Source organism: Orycteropus afer, unplaced genomic scaffold, assembly GCF_000298275.1.
Source record: "Orycteropus afer afer isolate SDZICR_OR568_19922 unplaced genomic scaffold, OryAfe1.0 scaffold00055, whole genome shotgun sequence".
NCBI classification, from domain to species: Eukaryota; Metazoa; Chordata; class Mammalia; order Tubulidentata; family Orycteropodidae; genus Orycteropus; species Orycteropus afer.
Window position 1 is genome coordinate 3,880,837 of NW_006921642.1, and position 17,980 is coordinate 3,898,816.

The 17,980-nt window shown below is 35.4% G+C and overlaps 1 protein-coding gene across 1 annotated transcript in view; it reads right to left on the reverse strand.

The window, feature by feature from the left end:
• Positions 1 to 17,980, reverse strand: part of MYO16 (myosin XVI) — a 974,663-nt gene that overhangs the window by 589,588 nt on the left and 367,095 nt on the right. The window contains exons 12-13 of the mRNA XM_007938926.2: positions 9,685 to 9,812; positions 4,608 to 4,713 (exon numbers count right to left, since the gene is read on the reverse strand). Coding sequence (XP_007937117.1) covers positions 4,608 to 4,713; positions 9,685 to 9,812 — 234 coding nt within the window. The remainder of the gene's footprint in view (positions 1 to 4,607; positions 4,714 to 9,684; positions 9,813 to 17,980) is intronic.

The window sequence follows — 17,980 nt, forward strand, 5'->3', positions numbered from 1 at the left end:
CCAAGTTGACTCCAAATTTTTAATTACTTTGAGCTGTGTCATAGAATTATGCAGGTGCTTAGCACATGGTCACTTAGTAAATGGTTATAAATTAAAGCTATTAATGAACACATGCCATGCCATAGATGCATTGAAGAATGATTTAGTATACATTCTAAATATAAATATAAATATAAATAAATATATATATTTATATATATGTATATATATCCTAAATCAGACCTAAACTTGGGAATCCTCTTATAGCAGATTTAAAAGTTTAAGGATTTCTAATTCAAAGTAGACATTATGAGGAATACCAATTTTTTAGTTATACAAAAATTCATCTCATTTCTAAATGAGAAAACAGATAGTATAAATTTCCAGAATTTTCCAAAGCCAAAGCTAACTGGCTGTGCTTCCACTTAAATATAAGATAATTCATCTGAATGAAATGCAGATGTCTTTCTGTAAATGTGTGTATAGTGAGTCACATATCAGGGAGATTCTAGAGGAATAGCAGTGTAAATCTGAGACTGAATCATTTTATTGACAATACCACACTTTGAAATAGATGCCAATAGAGAGCTTTTTACTTTACTAGTACCGCATGGCCTATCCTCTGTATAATATAACACACACACACACACACACACACTCACTCATAAAGAAATTTACAGGATCCAGATTACATATAAATGTTTATCTATTTAAATTCATTTAAGAGGAATAGAAGTTAATTTCAGTAACTTGTTTGGATAATGAAACATTTTCTAGGTATGTTAAATACTGTTAAATGTTTTATTCATATAATCATTCATTCACCATATATGAACAGGTTTCCTAGCATGTGGCAGGCACAAAGAAACTGAAAGATTATCTCTAAATCAAGAGATAATTGTGGAACAAATGAACAGATGAATGAGGAAGCACAACCAGTTAGGGAGGGATGTATGTCAGGAGTTGCTTCACCAAAGAATAAAAGAACAGGGTAAAAACTTTGTCCCCATTCCAAACAAAGGCGATCCAACAGAATGAAGAAATTATCAAACCATATCATTAATCTCACACACAAGCAAAATTTTGTTAATTCAAAAATGCTTGTTGCAGTATGTTTACAGGGAACTGCCAGAAATTCAGCCCAATGAAGAACAGCTCCTGGGTCGAAGGATAGCATTACTGATGTCATAAGGAATTTGACTGAAAGCAAAGAATACCAAAGAGATGTTTACCTGTGCTTTATTGACTATGCAAAGACATTCAACTGCGTGAATCCTAACAAATTATGGATAACACAGAATAGGAATTCCAGAACATATAATAGTGCTCATGAGGAACCTGTACGTAGATCAATAATTGGTCATTTCAAGAGCATAAGGGGATACCGAAAAGTTTAAAATCAGGAAGAGTGTGTAAAATCAGGGTTGTAGCTTTTTACCATACTTATTCAATCTGCATGCTAAACAAATAATCCAAGAAGCCAGATTATATGAACAAGAATGCAACATCAGGATTGGAAGAGGACTCATTAACAACAGGCAATATGAAGATAACACAAATTTGCTTGCTGAAAGTGATGACTTGCAGCACTTGCTAATGAAGATCAAAGACTACAGCCTTCAATATGGATTACACCTCCGCATAAAGAAAACAAAAATCCTTACAACTGAACCAATAAACAACATCACGATGAATGGAGAAAAAATGGAAGTTGTCAAGGATATCGTTTTACTTGAATCCACAGTCAATACTCCTTGAAGCAGCAGTTAAGAAATCAGAGGACATATTGCATTGGGCAAATCTGCTTCAAAAGAACTTTCCAAAGTGTTAAAAAGCAAAGATATCCATTTGCGCCTGCCCCAGCCTATGGTATTATAAATCTCCTCATATACATGTGAAAGCTGGACAATGAATAAGGAAGACTGAAGAAGAATTGATGCATTTGAATTGTGGGGTTGATGAAGAATACTGAAAATACCATGGACTGACAGAAGAACAAACAAATCTGTTTTGAAGGAAATACAGCTGCAATGCTCCTTGGAAGTGAGAATGGCCAGACTTTGTCTCATGTCCTTTGGTGATGCTGTTAGAAAAGGCCATTCCCTGGGGAAGGATATCTTGCTAGGTAAAGTAGAGGGCAGCAAGAAAGGGTAAGAACCTCAATAAGATGGACCGACAGAGTGGTTGCAACAGTCTGCTCAAGCACAGCAAAGATTGTGAGGATGGTACACGACCGGGCAGGGGTTTGTTCTGTTGAACACAGGGTCACTCTGAGTCAGAGCTGACTTGATGGCCCCTGACAACAACAAGAAAGAAGGAAATAATACTATAACAAGAAACATTGCCCATGCTGAGGAGTCTGGGCCATCCAAAGGGAACAATGAGTTGTTTAAGAGTTTTAAACAAGGAAGTTGTGATGTGGGCTGCTAATATTCCACCAAAATAATTTTCTCCATTATTCAGCTTCATAGTTCAAGATGAGCACATGGCTGCATACCTAGAGATCATATTTTCCAGTTCCTTAACTGTATTACAAAGTTAAAGCCTATAACTGTAAGTGCAAGTGATATGTCCAATTTCTTAGTTATCTCCAACTTACAAGATAAGTCCTTTCTTTAGACTAGTGCTTTCTTTTTCCTTCCTGTAAATAAGACTGCCAAAGCCTGAAGCCCAAGTATGTGAACAAAGTGCCCAAGGGGATAAAAGAACAACAAGATAGAAATAGAAAAGATCCTGAACCTTCAATGATCCTGTGGAGCACAGCTGCCCTGTCAGTCAAGATTGGCCAGAAGTAGATACATTCAAAGATAGTAAAGAATGAGGGAAGAAAGCAAACACATTGGGAAATGCTGGAAGATCTCCTAATGACAGAAGATGATAATCTCAACAAAAGTGATGACAGTATGCCTGAGGAAAACTAGATGGACTAAGGTGATAGACATGACAAGATACTGTGATTGTGTTTGAGATAGAATGAGAGTATAGAGTCAAAGATTTCTAAGTATGTGGCTTGTGGAAATGAGGAAATGATGGTGCAATTTATTATACTGAGAAATATAGGAGGAAGGGGCCCTGTTAGTGCAGTGATTAAGCACTTGGCTGCTAATGGAAAGGTCGGTGGTTCAAACATACCAGCAGTTCCATGGAAGAAAGATGTGGCAGTCTGCTTCTATAAAGATTGTTGTTGTTGTTATGTGCCATGGAGTCAGACCCAACTCATAGCAACCCCTCCTTGGGTTTCCGAAGCAGTATCACTACAGAAGTAGCTTGCCCCATCTTCCTTTCGAGAGTGGCTGGTGGGTTTGAATGGCCAGCCTTCTGGTTAGCAGTCAAGTGCCTTAGCCACTATGCTACCAGATCTCCTATCTTATAAAGATTACAGCCTTAGAAACCCAATGGGGAAGTTAACTCTGTCTTATAAGGTCACTATAAATTGGATTTGTCTCCACTGCCATGAGTGTAGCCTCTTTGTTTGGAAAACGGGTAGAGGATATTGTGGAGAAGGGATATATAAAGTAAATTTTGATGTGATTGAAGCAAGCACATTGTAGGATATCCAGGTAGACTGTTAGCTAGGTAGGTCTACATCTTAAGAAAGAAAGGACTGAAACTAATAGTGCACAGATGAACTGAATCCATGAGGCCATTGAGCATAAGTGAGGCAGAGTGTTTGAACTTCCCAGTTCTCTAACTTAACAGGGCACACATATTTAATTTCATTTCATTTAAAGTTTGCAACAATCACCATGAACTTCAATTACTCTGTAGTTGTTTCCTAAGGAAATACTGAAATGTGGAGGGTTAGCTTTGGAAGAAAAGGCCCCTGAACAACAGACTTTTAAGTTCTGATCACTTTTTTGTTTATCTCTAATCAATTGTTTTCCTGTCCAGTTCACTATTGGGCATTACTTCTTGATCAATTGCAGAAAGCTCATTACTTCCTTTTAGTTTCTTCTTATAATCAGCTGTGCTTTTAAAAACCTATTTAAAAAAAAGAAAAAAAACCTTTCCAGAGCTGTGTGGAAACAAGAGTATCTGTCTATGGACAAGCACCTATGGGTATCTCCTTGAATTAAATTTGTGAGTTTTATTTCATGAAATTTCTGGTCATTATCTTAGATGTTAATAGGCATTCTTGCTTCTTTCTTCATTTTTGGCTATTTTTTAGCCAGGTTAAGTAGCAGAATAAGACATCTCCAATAGAATCAAGTGTTAATATAATTTAAAATCAGTTTTGGTGTTGAAGGTATTATTACCTGCCCATCAATATCATTAAGTATTGTCAATTATTTTAAATGCATTGGAATGAAATTATCAACTCTCAATAAACCCCCAGAAGAATTGGTTATCAAGCTCAATTGCCCCAAAATGTGTCAACCTTCTATGTTAATCTCTAACTATATTATATATTTCTGATTCAACTATTCTGAGCAAATATAAAAAGAGTATGTTCAAAATAAGTTTTAAGAAAATAAAATTTCACTTGAACAATGTCAATTTGTACCAGGCCTCAACCTTTTTTGATCACAATTTGTGGTTACTATGATCTCCTCTCTATGTATAAATAAGATTTTTCTTGGCTCAATATTTTAATTCACAATTTTTTTCAACCCAAACAATAAATTTACCTGTTTAAATTTGGAATCCAATATACTCCTCCTGGATCCAGATCTACAAGTTAGGTGTCTTATTATTTGTTTGCTGGCTTCAGACTTTCCAGATCCTCTCTCACCACTAACAGAAAACAGATGGGAAAATACAAGTTTACTGATGTGGAAGAGATAATAAAATAAGAACTTACCAGGGATAATTCTCAGACACAGAGATAACACAACTATTAATGACTATAATTCCACTTCTAGATTTGTTTTATTCATTTAAAATAAATAAACAACAACAACAACAACTATATATATATATATATACATACTACATCATGTGCCATTCAGTGTTTTAGATGCTGGGACAACAAATGAATATGATATATGATGCACTTTCTGCCATAAAATATTTCACAGGGAGAACTACATAATGTGAGTGAGTCATTGCAGAATGATTTTGGACTGAATAGAAAGGTATCAAGTTATCCTCAAGTTCTTGATAGTAAGTGAGTGAGGTGATCAAACAAGTGACAGCGTTATACAGTAAAGTGTTTAGGTGGAAGCAACCTAAGGTGCAAAGCTACTAAAACTCATTCATCACTATTGTCACATGAGACTATATGAGTGAAGTGCTTGACACTCGTTGTTGTTATGTGCTGTCAAGTCGGACCCAACTCATAGCGACCCCTCCTTGGGTTTCCGAGGCCATTTCACTGTGGAAGGAGATTGCCTAACATGGATCTGTTTGCCTATTTAGGCTACTTTCAGACATTCTATAAGTTGTATATTCCTTTAAACTAGGAACAATTGCCAACTAAAGTTGCCATTTATAACAACTTTTCATATATCCCAGGCATATTTCATTCACTTATTTGACTTCTATAAATAATAACTGTGTTGTAAACCTGACACCGAACAATATGAGGTGAGTATCAAATTCCAATGCAATGAGCACTATATCAAAGAGGTCTAAAGTAAAATAGAATTATTACTTCATCCAGATGAATAATTCATAAATACAATCCATTTATCTTTTAGGAAAAAAGCAATAAATGGAAAGATAAACAAATAAAGCTTTTTACTAATATTTTCTTAGGTTTCTGTCCTTGGAACAATTGTTCCATGAATTTGTTTAAGGCATTTATTCAGGAAAAAGACTAATTATTATTTAATTAAATCATTTTTTTAATTCAGATCTCCAGATGTTAATGAGTACTTCTCCTCCCCTCATGTCTGCTGCTCTCAAACATTAAACTACTTATAAAAAGCAACTCTACACACTGCAAGAGGAGAACAGGTTAGGATGATCTGCCCAAGATAAGTAGCTCTTTTCTGAGTACAAGGACCTTTTATTTTAACCTTCTAATTTCATAGAGCATATTTAATTTCAAAAATTATATTCATTTTTATAAAAAGTTCTATTACCCAAGAAATAATGTAATCATTAATATGCATTGATTTTATAGAGTCAGTTGTTTTTGTAGAGACCTTGCTTATATTAACACAGACATCTATGTTCAAAATATCATTTTCCTTCCTTAAAATTGCTCATCCTTTCAAATGTAACTAACTGAGGGTCTACTATGTGCTAGAATCTGTGTTAAGTTTTAGGGTTAAGGAGGTAAAAAGATATTGCTCCCTTGAGGAGTTTTCCATCTACTGAGGACACTGTCAAGTAAAGACTCAAAGCAGCATTATAACTTTTGGTTAAATACATAATTAATATGTAATTACAATGGAAGTGTCATAGAGAGCAGTAGTTGTCCAGATAAACAAGCAGCTCCACCTCTTATATGGAGTCAGGACAGGCTTCAGGAAAAGATGAGAGTTGAGTTGATTCTTAGAGATGGGGAAGCACAGAAGGTAGCATGTTTCCAACATTAAATTTTCATCAGATATTTACAGAGAACATGCAGAGTGGACATTGTAATGAATTAGGCAGACATGGTCTCTGTAAATACAAAGAGAGACGCATGCGAGAGTGTCGAGCTACCCTAGTGGTTATATGAATTTCTCTCTCTTCTCCCTACCATTGCACTCACAACATTATTAGATGTAGGGTTAGAAGAAATGATCAACTCCTTTAGTTAGCTAAAATCACATAAATTTTAACCACTTTATAAAATCTTAGAATGACCACATTTCATTTCAACATTGAGTGCATTGAAAGGAAATAAAAAAAGAAAAAGAAAAATGGAGAATGATAAGTTCTATTGGATGACCATATTAAAACTAAAAATTTTAGTTCTATTTGTACAGAAATATTTCTTATTTGAAATTAGACATAATCTCAAATTAGACATTAATCATGGACTTTGGGTTGTGCCATCATGGACCTATAAGATTTCTGTAACTTATTTGAACAGTTTTGTCTAGAAAATATGTACGTGACAAAGGAGACTTTATATTGCTAATTTCATAAACTACTTACTGTATTTGATAGTATAACTGTACTTTAGAAATTACAAATATTTGCCACATACCAAAAACCATAGCCAATGCCATTCAGTTGATATGGTCAAACAATTCATTAAAACAATCTATCAAGGCATTCAAGAAATTAAAAAGTAGGTTAGATGATGGTGGATTCCAAATTCTCAGTTATGGCCCAGGAAAATTATCTGAAAATTATTAAAAACTATTTCTGAACATGAAGTCTTCTGTGTTACTGGGAACTAAAATTATCAACAAAATGTAAGGAATTATTTGAGGGACTTTGGAAATAAAAATTTAAATTTCTGGCCTGGTATAAATTTATAGGATACTCATACCAGAAATATTTGATCCCCAAATATTTTGCTAATGCTAGTTTTAGGACACAATAGATACTCAAAATGATATTTGAACATTTATTTAATTGACTTATAAATTTACAAAGTTTAATATACAAGTAGTCTCCAATTTACTATGAATTCAAGTTCCAATAAACTTGCACTTAAACCGTCAGTGTATATGGAACATTGTATCTTCCTGGGAGAAAGTACAAGCTCTGGTGGCATAGTGATTAAAGCATTTGGCTGCTAACCAAAAAGTTGGTTGTTCTAACCCACCAGTCGCTCCACAAGAGAAAATGGAGAAAGATGAAACAGCCTGCTTCTGTAAAGATTTACAGTCTTGGAAACCCTACGGGGTAGTTCTACTATGTCCTGTAGAGTTGCTATGAGTAGGAATTGACTTGATGGCAGTTGGTTTTTGGTTTTCAAGAGGAAGTTATAAGAAAATGCTTGCAGGGCACTAAGCCACCAGAGCTCCCCTGGTGAAGATTATAGCCTAGGAAACCCTATATGGAACAGTTTTTACGTGAGGTTGCCATGGGTCAGAATCAACTCAACGGGCTTCTAATAACCACAACTCTACTCAGTCACCAGATATGGAAAATGGTGGTGACTATGATGATAATAGGAGCTCTGGTGGCATAGTGCTTGAGGCATTTGACTGCTCACCAAAAGGCTGGCAGTTCAAACCCACCAGCCACTCCTCGGAAGGAAGGTTGGGCAATCTACTTCTGTAGTGATACTGCCTTGGAAACCAAGGAGGGGTCGCTAAGAGTTGGGCTGACTCCTTGGAAGTGAGTTTGGTTTTGGTTTATGATGATAATAATACTGATGCCTATTGTATAAGGCTGCCAAGGAAATAAATGAAATAATGTATATATTATTTGAGCTGAGGATGTGGCACATAGAAAGACTTTACTTAATAATATTTGTTATTATAATTGTCATTATTATTGTGTTTCTCTAAATCTCACCAATTTACAAGGCAATTTTTCAAATGTCTCTTTTTATCAAAGTAAGACCAGAAAACCTGACAGATAAAACAGAAAAAATGGAGTTGTCTGATTCAAGCCTGGGTAAGGAGCCACCTTTCAGCTCTTCCCTCTTTCCTGGGACCCTTCAGAGCACAACTATTTAAACAACTGCTTGCAGGGTATTTTGAAAACAAGAACGCTGAAATTTGCAATTCATCAATATGACACTCCACAAAACATTTTATTGAATCAATAATGTAAAGGTATGCATAGGTATGTAAGTAAATAAGTGCTTGAATGTTTAAATAAGTCTGTTGGATTCTTTCTAAATTCCCATCTTAATAATAATTTAATTTCATTCCAAATTGAAGTGTGTGCTATTTGAATTATTTGTTTGGTTTTCAACCAAAACTACTAGTAATAACTAAGATAAGTCTGTGACCGTTTATAGACATCTCCTCTTGTAGTTGTACATAATACAAAATATGCTAATCTGAAGCAGGCCTTATTTCAATACCAAAATATTTATTCAATCCTATAGCAAGCATGATAGCATACTATGTTATATTTCAGGACCTCTGATAGCATAGTGCCTAAGGCACTGCTTACCAGAAGACTGGTGGTTCAAACCCAGCAACCACTCACTCCCCTGAAGGAAGGTCGGGCGATCTACTTCCGTAGGGATACCACCTTGGAAATGCAAGGAGGGGTCACTATGAGTTGGGTCCCACTCAATGGCACATAAGAACAACAACATGTCATATTTCACTTCTATTTTTTCGGCAACACTTTTTTTTTAATGTAGAGAATTTGTGCTCCCATGTAAAACATCCTCTTGAACATCTTGATAATATTGAGCAAAAATTACCATCATTTTAAATTAAGAAAAAATATTTTGGGTGCATAATTTTGGTGAAATATGAGCCAAAGTAAACGACATGGAAGCAGAGTAGAAATACATACATTCGCAAAGTAAATAAAATGATGTATCTGGCAGTACTGAACTTCAGGGAATAGTAATATTGACTCATGAATCATAGACCCTCTTCTTTTCTCATATTTTTTGAGGTTTAAACACAAAAACACCCTGGTTCAAACTTTTAAATCTTCAAAATGAAATGAGTTTGAGGTTTAGTTTGTTGATATTGATTCAACTACACTTGGGGCTATTTCTAATAACAAAGAGGTTTCACTTTTGTAACCAGTCAAATATATTTGTTGCAAGATATACTGAACCTCAAACTCCTGAGCAAGTAAATAAGATAACACAATAAGAAATGAGGACACTTTAACTGCCAAACCTTGAGGGCATAACTGAGCATCAAAGATGGGAAGTCAGTGGGGGGGGGATTCTACCTGAGGATGAAACACTGAGGTCGCTGCTCCTGGAAAAGCTGGTGTAAAGCTCTCTCTGCACAGGAGAAAATGTGAGGCGGCAGAGAGGAACACACCTTCCCCGTGTGGCTAAAGTAAAGCTGTGACACCTGAAAAATAGTTCAAGAAAGACAAAACAAAACAAAACTTCTTGTGAAAAGGATTCAGGGCCTTACTTTTTGACAAGAATAACTTATTTCCAAAGTACAAAAGTGAGTAAGTCTCTAATTTTGATTATCAGTTGTAACTATAAGCATTTGTAGTATATCACCCTTCCTAGCACATTTTAAGCATTCATTATGACAAAATGGAGGCTTATATTTGATTCTGTTACTTGGTTCACAGACTTCAAATGATTCTGCCTTCTTTAAACAAAGAGCAATACACAGAAATTTAGTTTTAGTAGACAACCATGAAGTAAACTAAAATACATCAAATACAACTTCTCTCAGCAACGTTTAATTTCAGTAACATAAGATAGCATGGACTTCTGATTGGAATGTGAGAAGGTATTTACAACTGAAATGCACATGCATTTACAAGCTTCTCAGAAAATAAAAAAAATGTAATTAACTTAATTTCAATGAAAGTGTGATTTATCATGATTACAAAGGATATAGTGGCTCAGGGATAATAACTTTACTCCTCTTGAGTTTCTAGTGAAATAGGTTACTTTAACTTAAAAATTAAATGATATGAAAACTTTGGAGCCATGAAGAAATAACAGACAAACTCAATTTTTATTTTATAAAATAACATGCCTGTATCTTCAAAGAGGAGTCTCTGGGTGGTGCAGATGATGAAGAGGTTGGCTATTCACTGAAAGGTTGTCAATTTGAATCCACTCAGAGGCACTTTGGAAAAAAGAGCCAGCAGTTGACTTCCAAACAATCACAGCCATTGAAATCCTGTGGAGTACAGTTCCACTCTGACACGCACTGAGTTGTCATGAGTTAGAATTGGCTTGATGGTAAATAATTTTTTCTTTGTTTGTTTTTTGGAGGGAGACCTTATTTGTTTTTATCTTCAAAGAGGAAGAAAGATATTGCGATATACTTCTGAAAATCAGCCAATGAATACACTATGGGTCACACGATCCAAACTGAAGCCAGTTATAGGGATAGTGCATGACCAGGCATTATTTCATTCCAGCACATGGGGTCACCATGAGTTGTGAGCCAAATCCATGGCAATTAACAACAACAATCTTCAAGGATGTCAATGATTTTGTTAGAGTCAAGAAAAGACTGAGGAATTGCTCGAGATTGAAGGAGACTAAAGAGACATGATGACTCAATGCAACATGTGAGGTTGGCTTGGATATTTTGCTCTACAGGTATTATTGGACAACTGGAACAACTTGAATGAGTTCCCTGAATTAGATGATGGTAGTGTCTCAATAGTGACTTCCTCATTTTGATGTCTGTAATGAAGTTATAGAGTAGAATATCTTTGTAGAAAAAAAGAAGTGAAAATATTCAAGACAATTGGGGTAAGAAAGCAGTGGCTAATGTTATAATGGTTGAAAGTGGGACTGTATTCACTATGTATTTGCAAGTTTACATGAATTTGAAATTAAAAGAGAATGAACTTTAAAAAATAGAAAAAAAAATTATCTACAACTACAAGAAACAACTGAATGAATTCTACAAATGTATTGTTGATTAGCATTACTGAGATACATTATAAAACATGCTATATGATGGTTCCATTTATATAAAGTTTAAAAACAGGTAAAAGTAACCGCCTCTTTCAGAAGTCAGGAGAGTGGTATATCAGGCAAGGTGTTAGTGACTGGAAGTGAGCAAGAATTGGGATTTGAGAATATTGCTGATATAATGAATCAGAGTGCTAGTGAAAATGCACACATCTATACACCTAAACCATGTGCAATTTTCCATATGCATTATACCCTGATGAAAACTAAAATGTCAAAGCCATTAAATTGTGTTGGTGCAGAGATTAATTTAAAAAATAAATAAATAAATAACTAAATAGAACAGACTGGGAAACTCAGCTCAAGCTATTGTATATGGGAGTTTGTGACAGATTTAGCACCGTTTATCTCTGGTAGCATAGTGTCTAAGGCACTTGACTGCTAACCAGAAGGCTGGCGGTTCAAACCCACCAGCCACTCCTCAGAAGGAAGGTGGGGCAATCCTACTTCCGTAGTGATACTGACTCAGAAACCCAAAGAGGGGTCGCTATGAGTCGGGCTGACTAGATGGCACATAACAACAACAACAACAATCATTAGAAAATAACTATTCTAAGAAAAGAAGCTCTGGTGGCGTAGTGCCTAAGGTACTTGACTGCTAACCAGAAGGCTGGTGGTTCAAACTCACCAGCCACTCCTTCGAAGGAAGGTTAGGCAATCTACTTTCATAATGATACCGCTTCGGAAACCCAAGGAGGGGTTGCCATGAGTCAGATCCAACTCGACGGCAATGGGTTTATTCTAAGAAAATTAATAATCTATGATGGGGCTGCAGTTAAAGCATTGGGCTACTGACCAAAAGATCAATAGTTTGCACCCACAAACCACTCCATGGAAAAGATTTATAGCTTTGGAAACACTATGGAGCAGTTTTTCTCTGTCCTGTAAGGTCACTGTGAATCAGAATTGACTTGATGGCAGTGCTTTTTTATTGGTTTGTTTATATTGGAAATAAACATTGATCCGTATCTAATGCCATATTTAGAAATGAATTCCAGATTAAATGACGAATATAAACAGCAAATTTTCAAATATTTAGACCAATACAAAGGATAACACTATCAAAATTTGGTGTTAAATAAGAAAATAGAGTATAAAAATGTAAATTATAATGGGACAAATGGATTAATATCACTACAATAAATATAAAACTCTTGTTCTGTCATAAACACTATAAATATAAGAAAGACTGAGATAAAAGGGTAAACTGTACATATAATCAAGATATTATCAAGAGTTTATAAATAACACCTGCAGATCAGTAAGAAAATATAGAAATATAACAGAAAATTAGAAAATAATATAAAGTGAAAAGAATGACAAATATAAAAATAGATGCACAGATATCGAGGTAACTGGGAAAACATAATTTCAAATAATAAGATAGTATATGAGACACAATGTATTCCCTTTTTATTTAATATTTTTATTGTGATTTGGGTGCAAATTTATAAAGCAGATTTCTTTTACTCTCAACAGTTCTTGCATATTAGGTTTCACTGCTCCTATTACAATCCCAACAATAAAAAGCTCTCCTCCATCTCCTTCTTATGAATACCCCTTCCCTGTGTCCTTCTTATCTATGCTACTCTGTCTTCTCAGCCTTCCTTCTGTGCAAATGCTGCCCTTCTGATGTCTAATAGTTGATAGATCCAAGGGGTGCATCTCCTTAAGGTAGGTGTTCTGCTTGTAGGTCTTTCTAATGTTTGATGGAGAGCTAATCCACAGAAATGCTTCCATTTCCAGGCTTGAAGGATAACCTGGAGCCATAGTCTTTGGGGTGCTACTGGCCTCTATCCAATCTGGTCATTTTTGTGTTTTTGAATTTTGTTCCTCATTTTCCCTCTCACTCTATCAAAAAAAAAAAAAAAAAAAATCTCACTGCCACTCTATCCAGGATCTCCAATTTTGATCCCTTTCCAAGTGGTTGTTTTTGGTTTTGGTAGATGGGCACCATCTCGTTTTTCTGGTCTCAGAGTAATGAAGGCTGAGTTTTCTGTGGTCCATCAGACCCTCATTTCTGTATGACTTGATTTTCCTCACTCTTCTTTTCTCCAGAAGAGAGGAGACAAATAGTTGCATCTTAGATGGATGCTCAAAATCTTTTAAGACCCCGTCGCTACTCACCAAAGTAGGATGTAGAACAAAATTTTTATGTATGATGTTGTACCAATTAAGCCTAATGGCCCCTGAGATGATGGTCCTGAGCCCACAGGCCCAGTGACTCTTCCTCAAGGTGCTTGGTCATCACCAAGAATCTACTTCAACTTTTCCCCTGTTACTTCTACATGGATATTTTTGTAGCACAAATACACATGTAAGCATATCACCAGCCAAATCTATCCATGGTTATGGATATATTCCTGTTCACATGCTCATACCTGATCTTCTCAGCTTTCTATGTATTTGTTGTTGTTGTTATGTGCCATCTAGTATTTACCCATAGATAAGTGTTTGCTGCCACTGGTAATGCAGTATTGTGTATGCATTAGTATTAGCCTCTGTAGTCAATATCTCTGTGCACATTTTTGTGTCCTCCCCTTCTCTATTGTTATTTTGCTGGTCACACATGTTTGTTATATTGCCTTTTGCTTCACCCAAACCAACACATGACTTTTAACTAGTAAGAACGTATTCCCTCTTTAAAGTGTTAAAGAGCAAAGATGTCACTTTCAGGACTAAGGTGCACATTACCCAAGCCAAAGTAGTTTCAGTTCCCTCATGTGCATTCAAAAGCTGAGCAATATATAACAAAGCCTAGAGAAGAACTGAGGAACTCTGTTGGTGTAGTGCCTAAGGCATTTGACTCCTAACCAGAAGCCTGGAGGTTCAAACCCACCAGCCACTCCTGGGAAGGAAAATTGGGCAATCTACTTCTGTAGAGATAACACTTAGGAAACCCAAGGAGGGGTCACTATGAGTCAAAACTGACTCGATGCAGTGAGGGTTATTATTATTATTGTTTTTTTTGGCAGATGAATTGATGCATTTGAATTATGGTGTTGATGAAGAATATTGGATATGCCATCAATTGTCAGAACAAACAAATCTGTCTTGAAGGAAGTGTAGTCAGAATGGTCCTTAGACGTGAGGCTGGAGAGACTTTGTCTCACATACTTTGGATATGTTATCTGATGGAACCAGTCCCTAAAGAAGAACATCATGGTTGGTAAAGTAGAGGGTCAGCAAAAAAGAGGAAGGCCCTCAACGAGATAGACTGACACAGTGGCTACAACAACAAGTTCAAACATAGCAATGATTGTGAGGACAGTACAGGACCAGGCAGTGTTTGTTCTGCTGTACGTAGGGTTGTTATGAGTTAGAAACAACTCAGTGGCACCTAACAATAACATTACATACAGATTACTAGCAAAATTAATTAAAAGTCATTTAATAATAAATATAATAACACCTTAAATTCGTTGTATGCTCATTGCTGTTTTCAGTAATTTATATACACTCATTCATTAAATTTTCCCAAGAAAACTGTGACTAGGATATTAAATGTATTTTCATTTTTACAGATGGGAAAATTGAAGCAAAGAGAAGTTAGTGACCTGCCCAGGGTTACATAGCTAGTTAGTAGTGGAGCTTGATTTCAAAGCAAAGTTCTTCCATCTGTACAACTGGCAAAAATATATCTGATAATGTCAAGTGTTGTGGAAAAATGGAAATATTTTGTTTACATGGTTATTTTTTTAAAAGCAAATACAAGAATAATATGGAAATATCTTCCAAACATGGGATGAATGTTTGACTGGGAATATCATGCAGAAATTCTCAAATATGTGGGGAAAAAATGGATTATTCATAAGAACATAAACTATAGAAATAATTTAAAAGCTTGTCAGAAGAATTAATTGATAATATAATTGATTATGCTTTAATACAATAAAGTACTATAAAGCATTTAGAATAAATGAATTATAAAAACAAAACAAAACCCGTTGCCATCAAGTCAATTCTGAGTCATGGTGACCCTCATAGGACAGAGTAGAATTGCTTCAAAGAGTTTCCAAGACTGTAAATCTTTACCAAAGCAGATACCACATCTTTCTTCTGCAGAGCAGCTGGTGGGTTTGAACTGCTGACCTTTAGATTAGCAGCTGAGTCCTTAACCAACTGTGCCACCAGGGTTCCCTAATAAACTGTCAAGACCTGAACTTTTCAATACAGAAAACTCAAAAAAAAAAAAAAAATTGTTAATAAAGATATTTTTGTAAAGGATGTAATTAACATCTTCTCTAAGGTAATTAAAAAATAGAAAGTATATATATAGATTGTGAAGCTTATATATAAAAATAACATGAAAGACTGGATGAAAGGATAATAATTTCAGCATAGTAGTTATCTCTGCTGATAGGGAATGGGCCAAAAAGGGAGCACAATGTCATCTAATTTAAACCAACATATAATTAAAGCAGGAGCTCTGGTAGCATAGTGGTTAAGGCACTTGACTGCTAACCAGAAGGCTGGCGGTTCAAACCCACCAGCCACTCCTTGGAAGGAAGATGAGGCAATCTACTTCCGTAGTGATACTGACTCGGAAACCCAAAGAGGGGTCACTGTGAGTTGGGTCCGACTCGACGGCACATAACAACAACAACATAATTAAAGCATATCATTATTTTCTGTACTACTCAGAAAAATAAATGTTGCAATTAAACTAGGACACACCGTTTTCCTATCATATACTTAATGTTGCATCCAGGTCTCAAGACTATATATGAAAAATGTTTTTTTAAAATAATTTATAAAAAGAGACTTGGAAAAATAATGGATAGTGAGTAACCAAATGTCTATCATATTATAGGTGAACTTTTTGTATTTTTAATGGTTCTATAATTTTAAACATATATTAAAAATGATTTAATGTTAGTGATATCTACATTGTACTCCATGAAGCAGCTAGTGTTTTAGCCCAAAGTTCTTTTTTTGCAGGCAAATTTCTGTTCTTTTTGAAAGTCTGCACCAACATTGGCTATTTTACTTCTCCTTATGTCTAACATCAACCCAATATAATTTTGACAAAACAATTATAAACTGAGAACTATTTTGTAAACTGCTGAAATTTTCATTTGATGTAATAAACAAAGAGAAACACAAGAGGGACCCTGGAGCACATATGAATTTACATGGACATATAGCTAATTTCATGTTCCCATTCTATTTCTTTAAACCTATATGGACTGGCGCGGGATCAGGCAGTGTTTCGTTCTGCTGTGCATGGGGTCGCTATGAGTCGGAAACGACTCCACGGCACTTAACAACAACAACATATGGAGTTACACATATTCTTTTGTTTGACTAACGATTAGTTGTGGAATTTGGATTATCTAAATTAAGTTTCCATGATAATCAGACTTAACCTTTTCTCAAGTTCCTTCCCTTATAAATCATTTTCCCACCATGTGGTTTTAGAGTTTATATTGTAGCATAACAACAACAACCATTGCAGACTATTCCACTTCTACCTAATGGTTATGTTTTGCTTGACACTAATTGTAAGTTTTTAAAACAATTTATATAGATCCCTTGGTGGCATAAAAGGTTTCTGCTTGACTACTAACCAAAAATTTAGTAGTTAGCAGTCACCAAGGGCCACTATGAAAGAATGATCTGGAGAACTACTTCCATAAAGTTTACAGTCAAGAAAACTCTATGCAGAAGTTCTGCTCTATACGTAGTGTTACTGTTAGTTGGAATTGACTCCATGACAAAGGGTTTGATGTTTTGTTTTGTATTTTCATATTAATACAATAATATTTTTTTATTTAATTATTTCTGCTGAGCGTTGATGATTTTCACTTATGCAGTTCTAGTTTTCTGAGTTACTGACAAGTCATCCTATTTTTATATTAGCTATTATCATTATTAATGTCATTGTATATTCTCATTTGGTCTTATAAATATCATCTGGGCACTAAGGTATTAAAAACTTGTGAACAGCCATCTAAGGTGCAACTATGGGTCTCTCCTCATCTGGAACAAAGAAGAGTGAAGGTAAATCAAAGACACATGGAAACAATTAGTGCAAAGGATGAGTAGATCATGTGAAACACAGCCTCCATGACTCTGAGACAAGAAGAACTAGATGGTGCCCAGCTACCACTACCAACTGCTCCAAAATAGATCACATTAGAAGGTCATGGAAAGGGTAGGAGAAAAATATGTAACAAAACTCAAAATGATAAAATGTTCAGGCTTACTAGTAGGATAGAGATTGGTGGAACCCTGAGATTATGGCCCTTAGTCACCCTTCACACCTGGAACTGAATTCACTCCCATGGCTCAATTTTCAGGCAAACAATGGTCAGGTGTACAAAGTATATAATAACACTAGTGAGGCACACACTCCTTAGAACAATCAAACCATTCAAAATCAAAAGGGCAGCATTTTCCCAAGGAGAAAGTTCAGAAGGCAGGAAGGGTAAGGAAAAAAGAAGGGATGAAAATGAGAAACAACCAGAAAGAAGTGAGAGGAGTGATTTTACATTGTGGGGATTGTAATCAATGTCACAAAACAAAATGTGTATGAATTGTTGAATGGAAAGCTGATAT